A 12,902-nucleotide genomic window follows, 5' to 3' on the forward strand; every position below is an offset into this window, starting at 1 on the left:
AGAATTTAACATTTCTTTATTTCTAGATCCTTTGCATAATTACATTTAAGCTAATATATTTCATACATCATAGATAGCTTTTTAGAAGAATAAACCTTCTCAAAGTAAAAAGGAACAGTTTACAGCCTCAAAATAAAATAGGAAGAAATATCTTCTTCTGTTTACACCCCATTCTCCAGCCAAGCCAGCTGCTTTTCCATTTGCTCTTGGCCTTTTAACCTTAGGAAGATATGGCTCATTTTACTATTTACCAACTCTTAATTTGTAGGGTCAGTGTAACCTTGCTCTCAGCCTGTAATTCCCTTTTTTACGACTTTGAGAAATGTTTTCTGCTATAAATCAGGGGGCCCCCTTGTCCAGGAGGATAAACATTTAGGCAGCTGGTCTTCTGCCTGGCATAAAACATTTGAAAATCTTTAAGCTCATTTTAAAATACAGATCCTGATCAATATATAAGCCTTGATAAAAATGCAGGCTATGATTAGATGCCTCACTATATCATTGCATGAAGTTATAAATGTGTTACCAGGAACTCTTACCTTTAGCTATGACTGAGAAAGCTAATCAGGCTGAAAGATGGAAGGCTAGAAAATATGTAATGCAATGTCTGTATAAGAAACTATCATCTCCAACTGAAGCTGCAAACATTACATACTCTATAGTAGGACAACTGTTCAAATACTGTACTTCAGCATTTTCACTGCTGCCCCACACAGACCATGTCTGTATGTCATACTAAACAATGGTTTAGCAAGATGTAATCCACAGTGAGTATTAGGTTTGTGTGCTTCTCTTCCCTTTCCCCCTCCTGTATAGCTAAGATGAATAATTTGGGAGCTCCATCAACCACAGTTTGCCATGTCATCTAGTTTGGCAAACTGGTCAACACTAATTATGGGTAATGTCCAGTGCTTTTTTTCTGAGGGTATGTAGGGGTACGCATACCCCTAAACATTTTGTAAATCTTTGTACTTTTGTCCATTTACTGTATTTATTTTCCCCGATTTGAACTATAAAATGGTGGTTTACTTGAGTCAAAATAAGAGTACCCCTAAACATTTTTTTAGAAAAAAAGCACTGGTAATGTCAGTTAGCCAGCTTCTAGGACCCCATTTTGGAATGGACTTGTTTGAAAGTGATGATAGCTTTAATCACAACTTGTTGAACCAGAAGACACAATGAAATGAGCCAAAGTTTGGGAAAGCAAAAGCAAGCTTTTTAACTTCTCTTTCTGGCTGTGTGTGTTTGGGGGTGTGGGGTGGACTGTGACCCTGAGGCTTGCTGAGGTTTGTTCTTGTGCATGTTACACTAAATTTACTTTTCATTGATCAATCCACTGTGACTCAAATATTTATTTCCTGGTTAGTTATAGCCATCCAAATTCAGAAATCTTCACTGTATATCTGAAATTAGCATTTACTGTACATAATGTTACATTTTCCTAAACTGAACATCACCTTCTCTTGAGACCTATTAAGTTCAAAAACAGAATGTCTCAACCAGTCATCTACTCAAATTTAAAGGAAAAAAAACTTATTAAAAGTGCATTAAAACAAAAACCCTGTTAATATGTTGTATACACACTCACATTTCATATTCCAAACATTCATAGATTGTTAGAATGATTGCACCATTAAGTTGTCTTTGAAAATAGGAACATGAACTCTAAGATTACCCACAGTTCCCTTGAGCAAACAACATACTGTAACGTTTATAACTGTCGGAGATTATTTTTGAACAAACAGGAAATTGAACACCTATTGTGCAAACAATCCCAGTATTCAACATGCAGCAATTCAAACTGTTTTCCCATGATGTAGTTCATGACATAAACTTCACAAAGGGAATTTATTAAAGTACTGTCTAGATCTACCCTATACAAATGCAAAGGCCAAATTACAAAGTTTAAAATATTCAATACTATTGAGGGATAAATGACAATCAGACCAGTATTCATTTCCTAACATGTAAGGCCTAACTTATATTACAAGCAAGACAATTAGAGAATATTGTGGCACTTTAAAGGCTTATAAATTTATTTTTGCACATGGGGATGTACTCAAACTTTGTATTAAACTGCCACTTTCCCTCCCTCAGTGTTACCCCCTGGCTTACTCTACTCAAATATCTGCTGTTGTTTCAAATCACCACTTCCCCCTCTATGTTTTCTTTATTCAAATCTGTACTCTATTGTTCAAAACCAGTTTAAATTCTGTCTTCTCTTTTGCTCCCCTGCTGTGCACCCTGCAAATCCAGGACTGTGATGAGGCAAATCCTCCAATGGGGCTGCACTCTAACTTCATGCAAATTCAGGATTCTGATGCTGCACTACAAATCCTCCAATGGGGGCTGAATTATGACAGCCTTACTTTTTAAGTATAAAGGAAGGTAATCATTCATGGATTCCTGAACTATGAAGGCTTAGGGCCTGGGGTAAACCACACTATACGTCCCCTGCCTTCACTATACCTCCCTCTGCTGCTGCATCTCCTCTTCATGGAGATGCTGTTAGCAGCCTCTTCTATTCTTGCCACTTTAATGGGGGGTGGCCTCTCCCCCAGTTTAAGGGTTGTATCCAACCCCAGTCCTACTCAGAGCAGACCCATTGAAATTAATGGCCATGACTACTTTTTATTTATTTACAAAACTTCTGCAACTTCTGACCAGCCTTGCCTAACCTCCAGTTAGGTACTGTAGGATCCAGCATCAGAATAGAACACAATACAGTACAGTATTGGGAAACAATGAAGCTTTGGAACTGGCAGCTCCAAGGCTGCCCCAGCATGCCCCATTTGGGCCTCTCTCCAGCCAGAACACCAGTGGCAAAAGACAAGATCACCTCTCTCCCTTTTCACTTGTATGCTGTGTTTTTTACGTTCTAAGTTTGTGCACAAGGATTCTTTAGTTTCAATTTATTGCGCATATGCCATTCTGGGAGCCTTTTTGGCTGAAAAGTAGTGCACAAATACTCTAAATAAATAATCTCTTCCTCTTTGGCCTGCAGCAACTTAAGAGCATTATCCTAAGGGAGAGAAATTACTGTTTTGTCTTTTGTTATGTCTTTTATTACTGCAAGAAATATTTGCTCACTACTTTTAATTCTTATTTGTGTTCATTTACACTACTGTACATGCAACAGCCACTAGGGGTGTCCATCTTCCAAAAGAACACTGTTTTTCCAAAAGCATTTAGGTGTCTGTAACACTGCCTTTTTGAGCCTTTCTTTATATTTTTATAAATCTTTTAATATAAATATTCACTAGACCCTTTTGTAGCTCTTAACGTGTAATAAAACAAGTCACTGAAAAACATTGCATGTGGTATAAACAAGTTCATTAATCACTCAAAGTACACAATCTTTGAGATAATGCAGGTAACGGATATACTGCTGATAGTATGAATTGTGGCATAATGCCACAGTTCAATACCCCCCTTCTCTGAAATCACTATTTCCTTTTTATAAGCAAGCATTTTTAATAGGACTGCCTTGTTTATCAGTTTGGTGATAATTTTTATTTTATGTACGGTACTTCTTTGGGTTCTAAATTCCTGTGACATCTTCTTTATCTAATATTTTATCTAATCTGAGAGCTACTATAGCAGCTAAGAAAATGGCATGGGAACCAGGAAGTTCCTGGTTTAAATGTTGCCTCTGCTATAAATTCACTTGGTGGTCTTAGTCAAATCAAACTTTCAGCTGCATTCACATATCTGCACCATATGGATAAAAGCACTCAACTACTGTACACAGTTCTTGTAACGATGAATAGTCACTTTGGTCATGTGAGGGAGTTTAGGCTGAGAATTAGGCTTGTCCACACCTCTGCTTGTCTCATGCCTAGAAAGCATGGGTCCAAGTAGTTTTCCGCTTGCCCTGCTTGTTTCCCAAGGAAACCCCACTTTTTAGCTCTAAATCAGAGCAAACATCAATTCAGAGAAAACCCGAATTTCCATTTGTTCCGATTGAGTGCTAGAGTGGTTTTCCTTGGGGTGGGGTGGAGGGTCACCGCAAGACATGAGAAAGTGTGAAGAAGCTGGACAAATGTCACCCAATTTGTCCAGTGGCTGGATAAATGTCACCTAATCAACTTCATGGCTGAGTGGGGATTTGAATATGTTTCCTTACTCCTCATCCAAAACTCTGACCTCAATACCATACTATGTAAATACTAAATATTATCAGGTTATATGTCATAAAAGTAGATTTGATACAGGTGGAAGCTTGCAGTATTAAATATATTTATGCTTTGTTCTGCATATCAGCATTCAGTGCTGTGGTATTTTGTGAAAGAATCCCCACATTTAATCTTCAAAAACAGAAATAAGAAACCTCTATCTGCAATTAACTTGGGCATGAAAACACTGATCCCCAACCCATCTAAGCTACTTCTCTCCCACTAAGCAGACCACTATCCATTATGTTTTCCCTAGTGGCAGGAAATACATTTATCTGGTTGCAAGTAAAAAATATTCTTGTGGGTTTGCTGTATGATCACTGTGAATGTGTCTATTGCTATTACTTTGCCTTAAACTTTAAGGTTTAAAGTAATGTCTAGTCAAGAGCCTATGAGTTGACATTAGAATAGTGGTGTGTTTGAATTACTATAATGAATGAGCTATTCATCTGTAGAGCTGGAGTCTGCAACAAATACTTGGCAGGCTGACAGTTTTAAAGATACAGACAGAATGAGGTATCTTTATGTCTCCAGCATTCTCTCATCCAAATAAAACTAAACCTCAGTAGCAATGGTCCTGGAACTTCTCATTGCTCCCTGCAACACGAGAGGAGTGTGTAATATATAGGTAAAGCATTTGCAGAAAGCGCAGAATGGTATCAAGATCTACAAATGCCACACAGCCACCAGCCCCAACCCAAAGCCGGTGATGGGAAGTGGTGTCTCGTTGCAGGAGAAAATGCCTAATAATCCTGTTCAAGAATTACACCTGCTTACTCAATTTTATGAAAGCTAGGGGAGGACTAAAATGTACTAAGAGAGCATTCAAGCAGCTATAGGGACTCAGCTACACAGATGGGCGATGGTAAGCTTGTGGCAAATTCAATATATTTTTCAAAACGCTTTTTAAGAAAAGCATTTTCACATCTTCTTTCATATGTGTCTAGATTCCACCTAGGTCTTCATTTTGATTTATAACAGGAGTCATACAAATGTGCTTTAAATCGCAGGATACTGGTGATAAAGACGTTTTCCACCCTGGCAATCATTTTTTCACATACAAAGAAAAGAAAAATCAGTGACTGGGTCGAGTTGTCTGCGTGTGTCGCTTGAATTAAGAACCTATGGGAGCAGTGCAAAATGTGTGCCTCTCGGAGCAGCTACAAACCAGCGAGCTTCCCAGCTTTGTGAGTAAAGTGCAGCCCTGGTGGAGACTGGCTCTCAAGTGGGCCTCTCCTTCCTCCCCGCTCCCCGAAAAAAAAACCCACGGCTGCGTCCCCGCCTCTGCTGCGTCGCCAGCGCGCACGCATTCCTGAAGCAAATTGGGATAACGTGGCGCGGGATCAGCGGCGGAACTGTGAGTATGGCTGGCAGTTGCCACCCGGTCGTTATTTGATGCTTCCCTGTCCAGATTCCCCTTCCCTAGCTACCGCCCGCCCGCGCGGTTGCCAGGGGAACAGAGTCCTTGGCGAAACAGTAAAGCAGCCGCGGGTTGTAGTGGTTGCGGATTAGGCCTGCGGGCAAAATGGTGAGGGGCAGGGATGTTTTAAGGGGCTCCTCGGAAAATTGGGGGATGGGGGGGGACGGGACTAACGGAGCCTCATCCCGCCCCCCTCACCTATCTCTGCTCTTTCTTCCCTCCCCTCCGCCTTTTGTAGATGCTCTCGCGGCTCAAGCCCGCCGTCGGGGGCGGCTCTCAGTCCGCTGACAAGCGGAAAAAGAAAGGCAAGCGAATCCCGCAGCTGGAGGAGCTGCTGACCCAGCGGGACTTCACTGGGGCCATCGCCCTACTGGAGGTACCAGGGGCACGGCTTGGAAAATGCGGACCTTGCGCCAAGAACCGACAGAGATGGCGCTGGGTTGTTCGTGGGGATGGGCTCAGGGCTGATGGTAGCCTTATGACCAGTGGGAGTTAATGCCTTGGAAATAAGGGGCCTTAACATTCACCCTCCTGTTCCGGCCTTTGATTCCTACAGGTGGAGAGCCTCGGTGCTCCTTTTTTCTTAGCCGGCTTTTATTTTTCCTGCTTTGTGACCACTGCACAGAATTGCGTTCTGCTGGAGACCTGGTACCACTTCCAGAAGATTACTTATACACTCTTAAGTACTGTTCACCATCCTGATACAGTTAGGATGTTAAGTGTGTGTAATGCTGATACTCCAAAGGCTGTGGGATGAGGACAAGACATCAAATGTTCTCCACACACGAAACCACAGGAGGATGAGCAAAATGGATTACAGTATAAAGAGTTTGCCTGTGAACACTTGCATACCAATATTCATTTAAAGCAGGCATAGGCAAACTCGGCCCTCCAGATGTTCTGGGACTACAACTCCCATCATCCCTGACCACTGGTCCTGTTAGCTAGGGATGATGGGAGTTGTAGTCCCAAAACACCTGGGGGGGGGCGAGTTTGCCTATGCCTGATTTAAAGCAAGAGTTTTATACCGACTGATTCACTTTCTAATGTCTAAATCAGGGTGGGGAACTTTTTACAGTCCTTCGTGGATAGCATTTGAGGGTGGTGGGATATGCCAATATCAGCCATGGCAGGAGGCAAAAGAAAAAAACACAGATGGGGCAATGAATGTGATGCATACTTTTGTATAGTAGGCTACAAGCCACACAAAAGTCAGATGTTTCTCTGGCAGTAGTAGATGGTGTGGTGGAGCTGCCCTGCTCACTTGGTCTCCAGTTGCTTTGCTGCTGCAAACCAGGATGGAAAGGGGGAGGGGCAAGCTTGGCACCGTGCAGGCAGATTGTGTCCTGCCAGCACGTTTGCATCATGCCAATCTTGCTGTCACCTCACCCTCTTCTCTGTCTCAGTATGCAGCAGTGATGCAGCTGGAGGGACGTTAAGTGAGTGGCTGTTAGGGACAGGCAGCAGTCCGAGAGGTGGGCAGAAGGGGCAGGGGAGCAGGAGGATGATCCAGGGGAAGGGCCAGCAATTTGTGGGGCTCTGTGTCAGCCAGAGACAGGAAGAGAGGAGGCCAGGAGAGAGTTGCAGGAAAACTTGGAGGTGGAAGAGACAGTCCCAGAGAGACTTCTGCTATCCCTCCCCTGATGTTTCCCAAGGACAAGTTGGGGCTTAAAGTGACAGGAACAGGTGGAGCTGTCACACAGGAGAAGTTGCTAGTTGCTTGCATACACCACACCAGATGGGGTTTAAGTGAGTTGGAAGGGTCACGCTGTTGCTCCAATTATCCAGGTTGGAGCATAAGTCTGAAGAAGCAGATGCCTAGTTAGCTAATCAGCAGGAGTGAGGTGTATATCCCTTGCACCTCAGGAGCTGATGTAATTGAGTGCTTTGCCAGTAAAGAACTAAACTTCAAATTGCTTGTCTTCTTTGGGGCGAGGTGTGCTCAGGACAGTGGCATAGCCCCACCATTTCCTCTGCTACTATACTGTTCCCCTCTAAAAAAAACACACACATGTCTCTGTATTGTCCAACAAGGCAAGCAAGAGGTATTATCACAGTTTAAGGACACACCCTTGCCAGGAAAAGCAGCCAAGGAGGCCATGGAAGAGGAACAGTGAAGGGTGTGGTCTAAGGAGGAGGCATTGTCTGGAGAGAGTACTGAGCGTTGGAGAGAAAAGCATTGAGGGCCACATTTTGCCCTGGGCCTGTGGTTCTTCCGTCCCTGGTCTAAATACTAAAGTTTCTTTTTTGATGGAGGCCTATTCTACAGTAAGGCATAGGCGTATAGCCTTTGTGTTTCTCTGATGAATCATAGAAGTGTAGATTTGGAAGGGACCCCAAGGGACATCTAGTTCAACCCCCTGCAATGCAGGAATCTTTTTCCCTTATGCACTAGGCACTGTACCTTTAACGGCTACTTGTAGTTTGGTTTTGGTTTTGGTACTGGTGATGCTATGACCAACCAATGAATTTCTGCTTATCAAGTTGTTAAAGGCACAGAGTTCAGTTGGGAAAACCAGCTATCAAAGTATTTTAAAAACAAGTTACAGATAGGTAGCCGTGTTGGTCTGCCATAGTCGAAACAAAATAAAAAAATTCCTTCCAGTAGCACCTTAAAGACCAACTAAGTTAGTTCTTGGTATGAGCTTTCGTGTGCATGCACACTTCTTCAGAATTTTTTTATTTTGTTTTAAAAACAAGTTACTGTATGTTACTTGCCTCCAGCCTCCTCGTCACATTTATGTATGTCATAAGGCTTTTGAAGGTGAGCCAGGTTAAAACCCTTGAAAATCTCAACCATTACGTATTTGTGTCATGTGGTTTCATTCTAGAAAGTTGCCAGCATATACTTTTAGGAATAACTTTCATATGAGAGTATCCGTGTTTGGGCATCATTTTAATCTTAATGTTTTCCTTCTGGAAGTTTAAGCGTCATGTTGGGGAACAAGATGAAGATGCAGACCTCTGGATTGGATATTGTGCTTTTCATCTGGGTGACTACAAGAGAGCACTGGAGGTGAGGTGAGGAAATCCTGCTTCCTTTTGGAAGGAAGGGGGATATTGTCTTAATATAAAAAACAGATGGGAGTGGAAAGAGACCTGTCTTAGAGCAGTTCAGCAAAAAGGCATGCCATTGTACTATAAGTCTTGAAACAGAATGCTATATCCTCACACTGGATTATGATTATGCATGCTTATGGAGTAGTGAATCTGAGAGGCATGAGGATGGGAAAGGCAAGATTATTTATTTATTTGACTTACATACTGCACTATTAATCAGGTTAGGTATTGTCAGTTTGCTGCTGCTATTTTCCAAAAGTCTATGTTTGTGTAAAGGAAAATATGTCGGTGTAAAATGAATTGTGTATGTATTTCTTTCCCCATAAGGCAGCACGTTTAATTATGATTTTTCAAAGCACATTTTAAGAAAACTTTATTTGGGATAGCTTGAAATTGGTGAGTTCTTCCATGTCCCCATCTAATGTAAAAGCTGGTATATATGTAAACCTTGATTTAAGAGATCAGGAGCTGGATGAGAAATTGTGTTTATCTCACCCAAACAGCCTATCCCTTTTTGTGCACAGTATCTCAATTTTCTTTCAACTTCTTTCAACCCTGGCTTATAGTCTATACAGTCATTGGCACTGTTGCACTCATAATTTAGAAGTAGTAAGCAACTTTAAACTCTGTCACATTGAACACAGTTGTAATGCCAACTCTTTCATTAAAGACCTGCATAGTCTTTTTTACTGGGTTAAAATTTAGTGTGGAAATAAAAAGTAACTTTGATCTTGCCTTGGAGGATCTTGGTCAGTTGAAAGTGGTCAGTTTAGCTGGTGGCATGCTGAGAACCGGTGTATTGTAGTTAAGCAGGTCAGCATTGGGAATGTATGTCTTTAATCTCCCTCTGCAATTCAGAGGTAATAACACTGATCTGCATTGCTGTAAGGAATCCTGAAAAAATAAACATGAAACATTTAATATTTATACAACATGTTCTCTAAGTGTTAGTAGTACATCTTGCTTGATAATAGACTAGAAGCAAAGAGCAACATTGTTGGTACATATTGATTGATTTACTAAGAGTATGTATAAAATTCTCAAGATGGCTCAAAACTCAAAATAAAATTTATAATTTCTGTTTGATGGTTACGGCAACAGTATATCAAAAACTGTTACTTGTTTCAGGAATATGAAGGTCTGACAAAGCGATCTGGCTGCAACCCTGATGTTTGGGTGAATCTAGCATGCACTTACTTCTTCTTGGGAATGTATACACAAGCTGAACAAGCAGCCTTGAAAGGTAAGACGGATAGCTGATGCTATAATATTATATATATTTATCTCGGAGTAAGTCCTATCAAGTAGAAATGTACAAATTTGTGTTGTTAGGGTGGTGCGCCTGAGCAAATTCATAGTGTTAGTCATGAGTATTTCATGAACTGCTCCAAGTGTTGGCATTAAATTTTGTTTTATTGCTCTTTTCGGATTTTCTTTCAGCTCCCAAAAGTAGACTTCAGAATCGCCTATTGTTCCATCTAGCACACAAGGTATGTCAGAAACAAAACCATGCAGAGGCAAGTAGTAGTTTGTACTTGGAAGTATTCTGAAACTCAGACCCTATCTTTCCCCATCTTCAAATACTACTAGTTTGAATGAGAATCCTGCCCGACTTGTCTAGGTACAGAAAGGTAGGGCAGAGATAGAGGCTGAATAGGCACAGAGGATGAAAACCCAGAAGCGGAGTGGTAAGAAGACCCAAGAAGAAAGAGAGCTAAGGGATAAGTTACCTGTTGGAAGGCTATACTCAGTGGAAAGAGAAGTGGTATCTTAGGGAAATATGGGGTGGAGATGGTAGAGACTTGAAAATATGTGTAGAGAAGCCTTTTATTTAATCACTTGTCTGATAGCCATAGGCAACAAGGAACTGTGTACAGACGAGTGCATGAAATTCCATGTAGGTGAGTGAGAGGGCTAGGAGACAAGTGCGTCCTTATTCTATGGCAAGCACGAAAAGCAAGTGGGCGACCAGAGAAGAGAAGCCCTGTCCTCTGCAGCCAGCATAGAGATACAGCAAGCCACTGGAAGCACAATAGAGAGTTCCATCCCCCTTCTGCTAACTTCCAGCAGACTAGTTAAAAAAGGGCTAGTAACTTTTGAGATCTGATTTACTAGGATAAAGAGTACTGTAGTTGCTTACTGTCAGCTGTATTTATTAGTGTGTATGTAGTATGTCCTGCGGGACGCAGGTGGCGCTGTGGGTTAAAGCCTCAGCACCTAGGACTTGCCGAGCGAAAGGTCGGCGGTTCGAATCCCTGTGGTGGGGTGCGCTCCCGCAGCTCGGTCCTAGCGCCTGCCAACCTAGCAGTTCGAAAGCACCTCCGGGTGGAAGTAGATAAATAGGGACCGCTTACTAGCGGGAAGGTAAACGGCGTTTCCGTGTGCGGCTCTGGCTCGCCAGAGCAGCGATGTCACGCTGGCCACGTGACCTGGAAGTGTCTCCGGACAGCGCTGGCCCCTGGCCTCTTAAGTGAGATGGGCGCACAACCCCAGAGTCTGTCAAGACTGGCCCGTACGGGCAGGGGTACCTTTACCTTTACCTTTAGTATGTCCTGCATCTGTGTAATCCTAGTTCTTATTTCCCGTATAGTTTGGTGATGAGAAGAAATTGATGAGCTTTCACCAGAATCTGCAAGACATAACAGAAGATCAGCTAAGCCTAGCATCTATCCACTATATGCGGTCTCATTACCAAGAGGCTATTGATATATACAAACGTATACTTCTTGATAACAGGTAGGATATATTTTTCTTTCCCAATCTGCCATTCTCTCTACTCTTTGGACATTTTATTGATGGAGAAGGGCTAAAGTTTCAGTGTATCGCTTTCTAACAGTTGGAGTTATACTCTGAGATTCTTGCTTCTTATTATAAATTCACTGTAGTACATCCCACAACACTGGGCCAATGGGATCCAGTAATAAGATTTAAATTTTCCTGGGACCCCCCAGAGTAATTTGGATGAAATTACTTAGCACTAAGATAAGAGATCACAGATTCCTTATATTAGCAATTAGTTCTTATATAAAAGATAACAGAGTTTGGAGATTACAGATCTCAGTGCCTGATGTCATACAATGTCAGGTGACTGACAGGTGGGCATGGTTGCATTCCAGAGGTTTTCTGCTGCTGTCCTTGCCCTTCTGCACTGCAGTTTTTGTCTTCTTTCTTGTGGAATTCAGGTATGCTGCAACACTCTCTGTCATGGCTTCTTTCTTCTGATTTCTAGATGTGACTTTCTGAGCCTGTTTGCCAGCTTCAGTTATAGATCGTATTCCACCTTCCAACCTTTTAGCCAAGCAGAAGAGCTGTTGAGTTTTCCTAAGTTTCTGATTCCCATTGTAACTAGGTTTCTTCTTCACCACCTTTGGGTGTTAGTTTCCTGGGCTCACCTGTTGAATTCCCTGACAATCACAGCCTCTGAATAACCCTGTATTTAACAGAAAGCAACAGACTCAACAGTTGCATTTCTTCACTGATGTCTTAAAATATGCTCAGTATTTTAGGTCTTAGTGCATAGGTCTTAATGATCCCATTTGGGTTGTTGCTTGTAGTTTCAGTAAACTCTTTTTTAACCCTTCCATGCACACACTATTGTTCATAGCAAAAGGCATTTGTAAATGCATTACAAACCATTCTGCCAATGATAGAACATGTATTGAGAATACACATGTGCCGTATTATTTGCACATTTCCATTTAAGAGCATTCTGCTTTAGGTGAATTTTCTGCCACTGAATGTAGTTAAATGAAGAAACTTTTATGTCTTGAACTTTGATGTCTTGCAGGGAATACCTGGCTCTCAATGTATATGTTGCCTTGTGCTACTACAAACTGGATTATTATGATGTTTCACAAGAGGTGCTAGCTGTTTACCTTCAGCAAGTTCCTGATAGCACCATTGCTCTTAACTTAAAGGCTTGTAATCACTTCCGACTCTACAATGGGAAGGCTGCTGAGGTATTTTGTTAAAATGTTTTTCTCACTAAAGTCATAATCTCCTTCATGCAAGTTTCAGTTTTGAAGTAATATTTCAGTTTCCGTAGAGAAGCTCTGACTTTATGCTTTGTACCTCAGTATGTGGTCTGTCTGACTATGTATGTGTTTCTAGTTATGCTGGTGTCACTTCAAATGAATTAGTCATGTGGCAGTTCAGGTCCACATTATAAGATGCAGGACCACTTTCAGAGGGCATCATTTGGCACCTGTTGAGGCACACCGCCCAAAAGAGGCACTACCTGGCTAATT

General features: G+C 41.8%; 2 protein-coding genes across 4 annotated transcripts in view; one reads left to right on the forward strand and one right to left on the reverse strand.

Moving 5' to 3' along the window:
* Window positions 1–2,225, reverse strand: part of GUCY2C (guanylate cyclase 2C) — a 49,381-nt gene extending 47,156 nt beyond the window's left edge. Inside the window, exon 1 of the mRNA XM_081928575.1 lies at window positions 2,121–2,225. The gene's annotated coding sequence lies outside the window, so the exon portion shown is untranslated. The remainder of the gene's footprint in view (window positions 1–2,120) is intronic.
* A 3,196-nt stretch (window positions 2,226–5,421) lies between these two features.
* Window positions 5,422–12,902, forward strand: part of IFT56 (intraflagellar transport 56) — a 29,863-nt gene continuing 22,382 nt past the window's right edge. The window contains exons 1-7 of one of the 3 annotated variants that reach the window (XM_081928885.1): window positions 5,422–5,532; window positions 5,834–5,971; window positions 8,519–8,611; window positions 9,784–9,898; window positions 10,096–10,145; window positions 11,246–11,391; window positions 12,443–12,614. In XM_081928885.1, coding sequence (XP_081785011.1) covers window positions 5,834–5,971; window positions 8,519–8,611; window positions 9,784–9,898; window positions 10,096–10,145; window positions 11,246–11,391; window positions 12,443–12,614 — 714 coding nt within the window. In that variant the 5' untranslated portion in view covers window positions 5,422–5,532. Of the gene's footprint in view, window positions 5,533–5,576; window positions 5,704–5,833; window positions 5,972–8,518; window positions 8,617–9,783; window positions 9,899–10,095; window positions 10,146–11,245; window positions 11,392–12,442; window positions 12,615–12,902 lie in introns of those variants that run through there. The other 2 variants (XM_081928884.1, XM_081928886.1) reach the window with 2 other exon arrangements.

This window comes from Podarcis melisellensis (assembly GCF_964234715.1).
Source record: "Podarcis melisellensis genome assembly, chromosome: 10".
Classification (NCBI taxonomy): Eukaryota; Metazoa; Chordata; class Lepidosauria; order Squamata; family Lacertidae; genus Podarcis; species Podarcis melisellensis.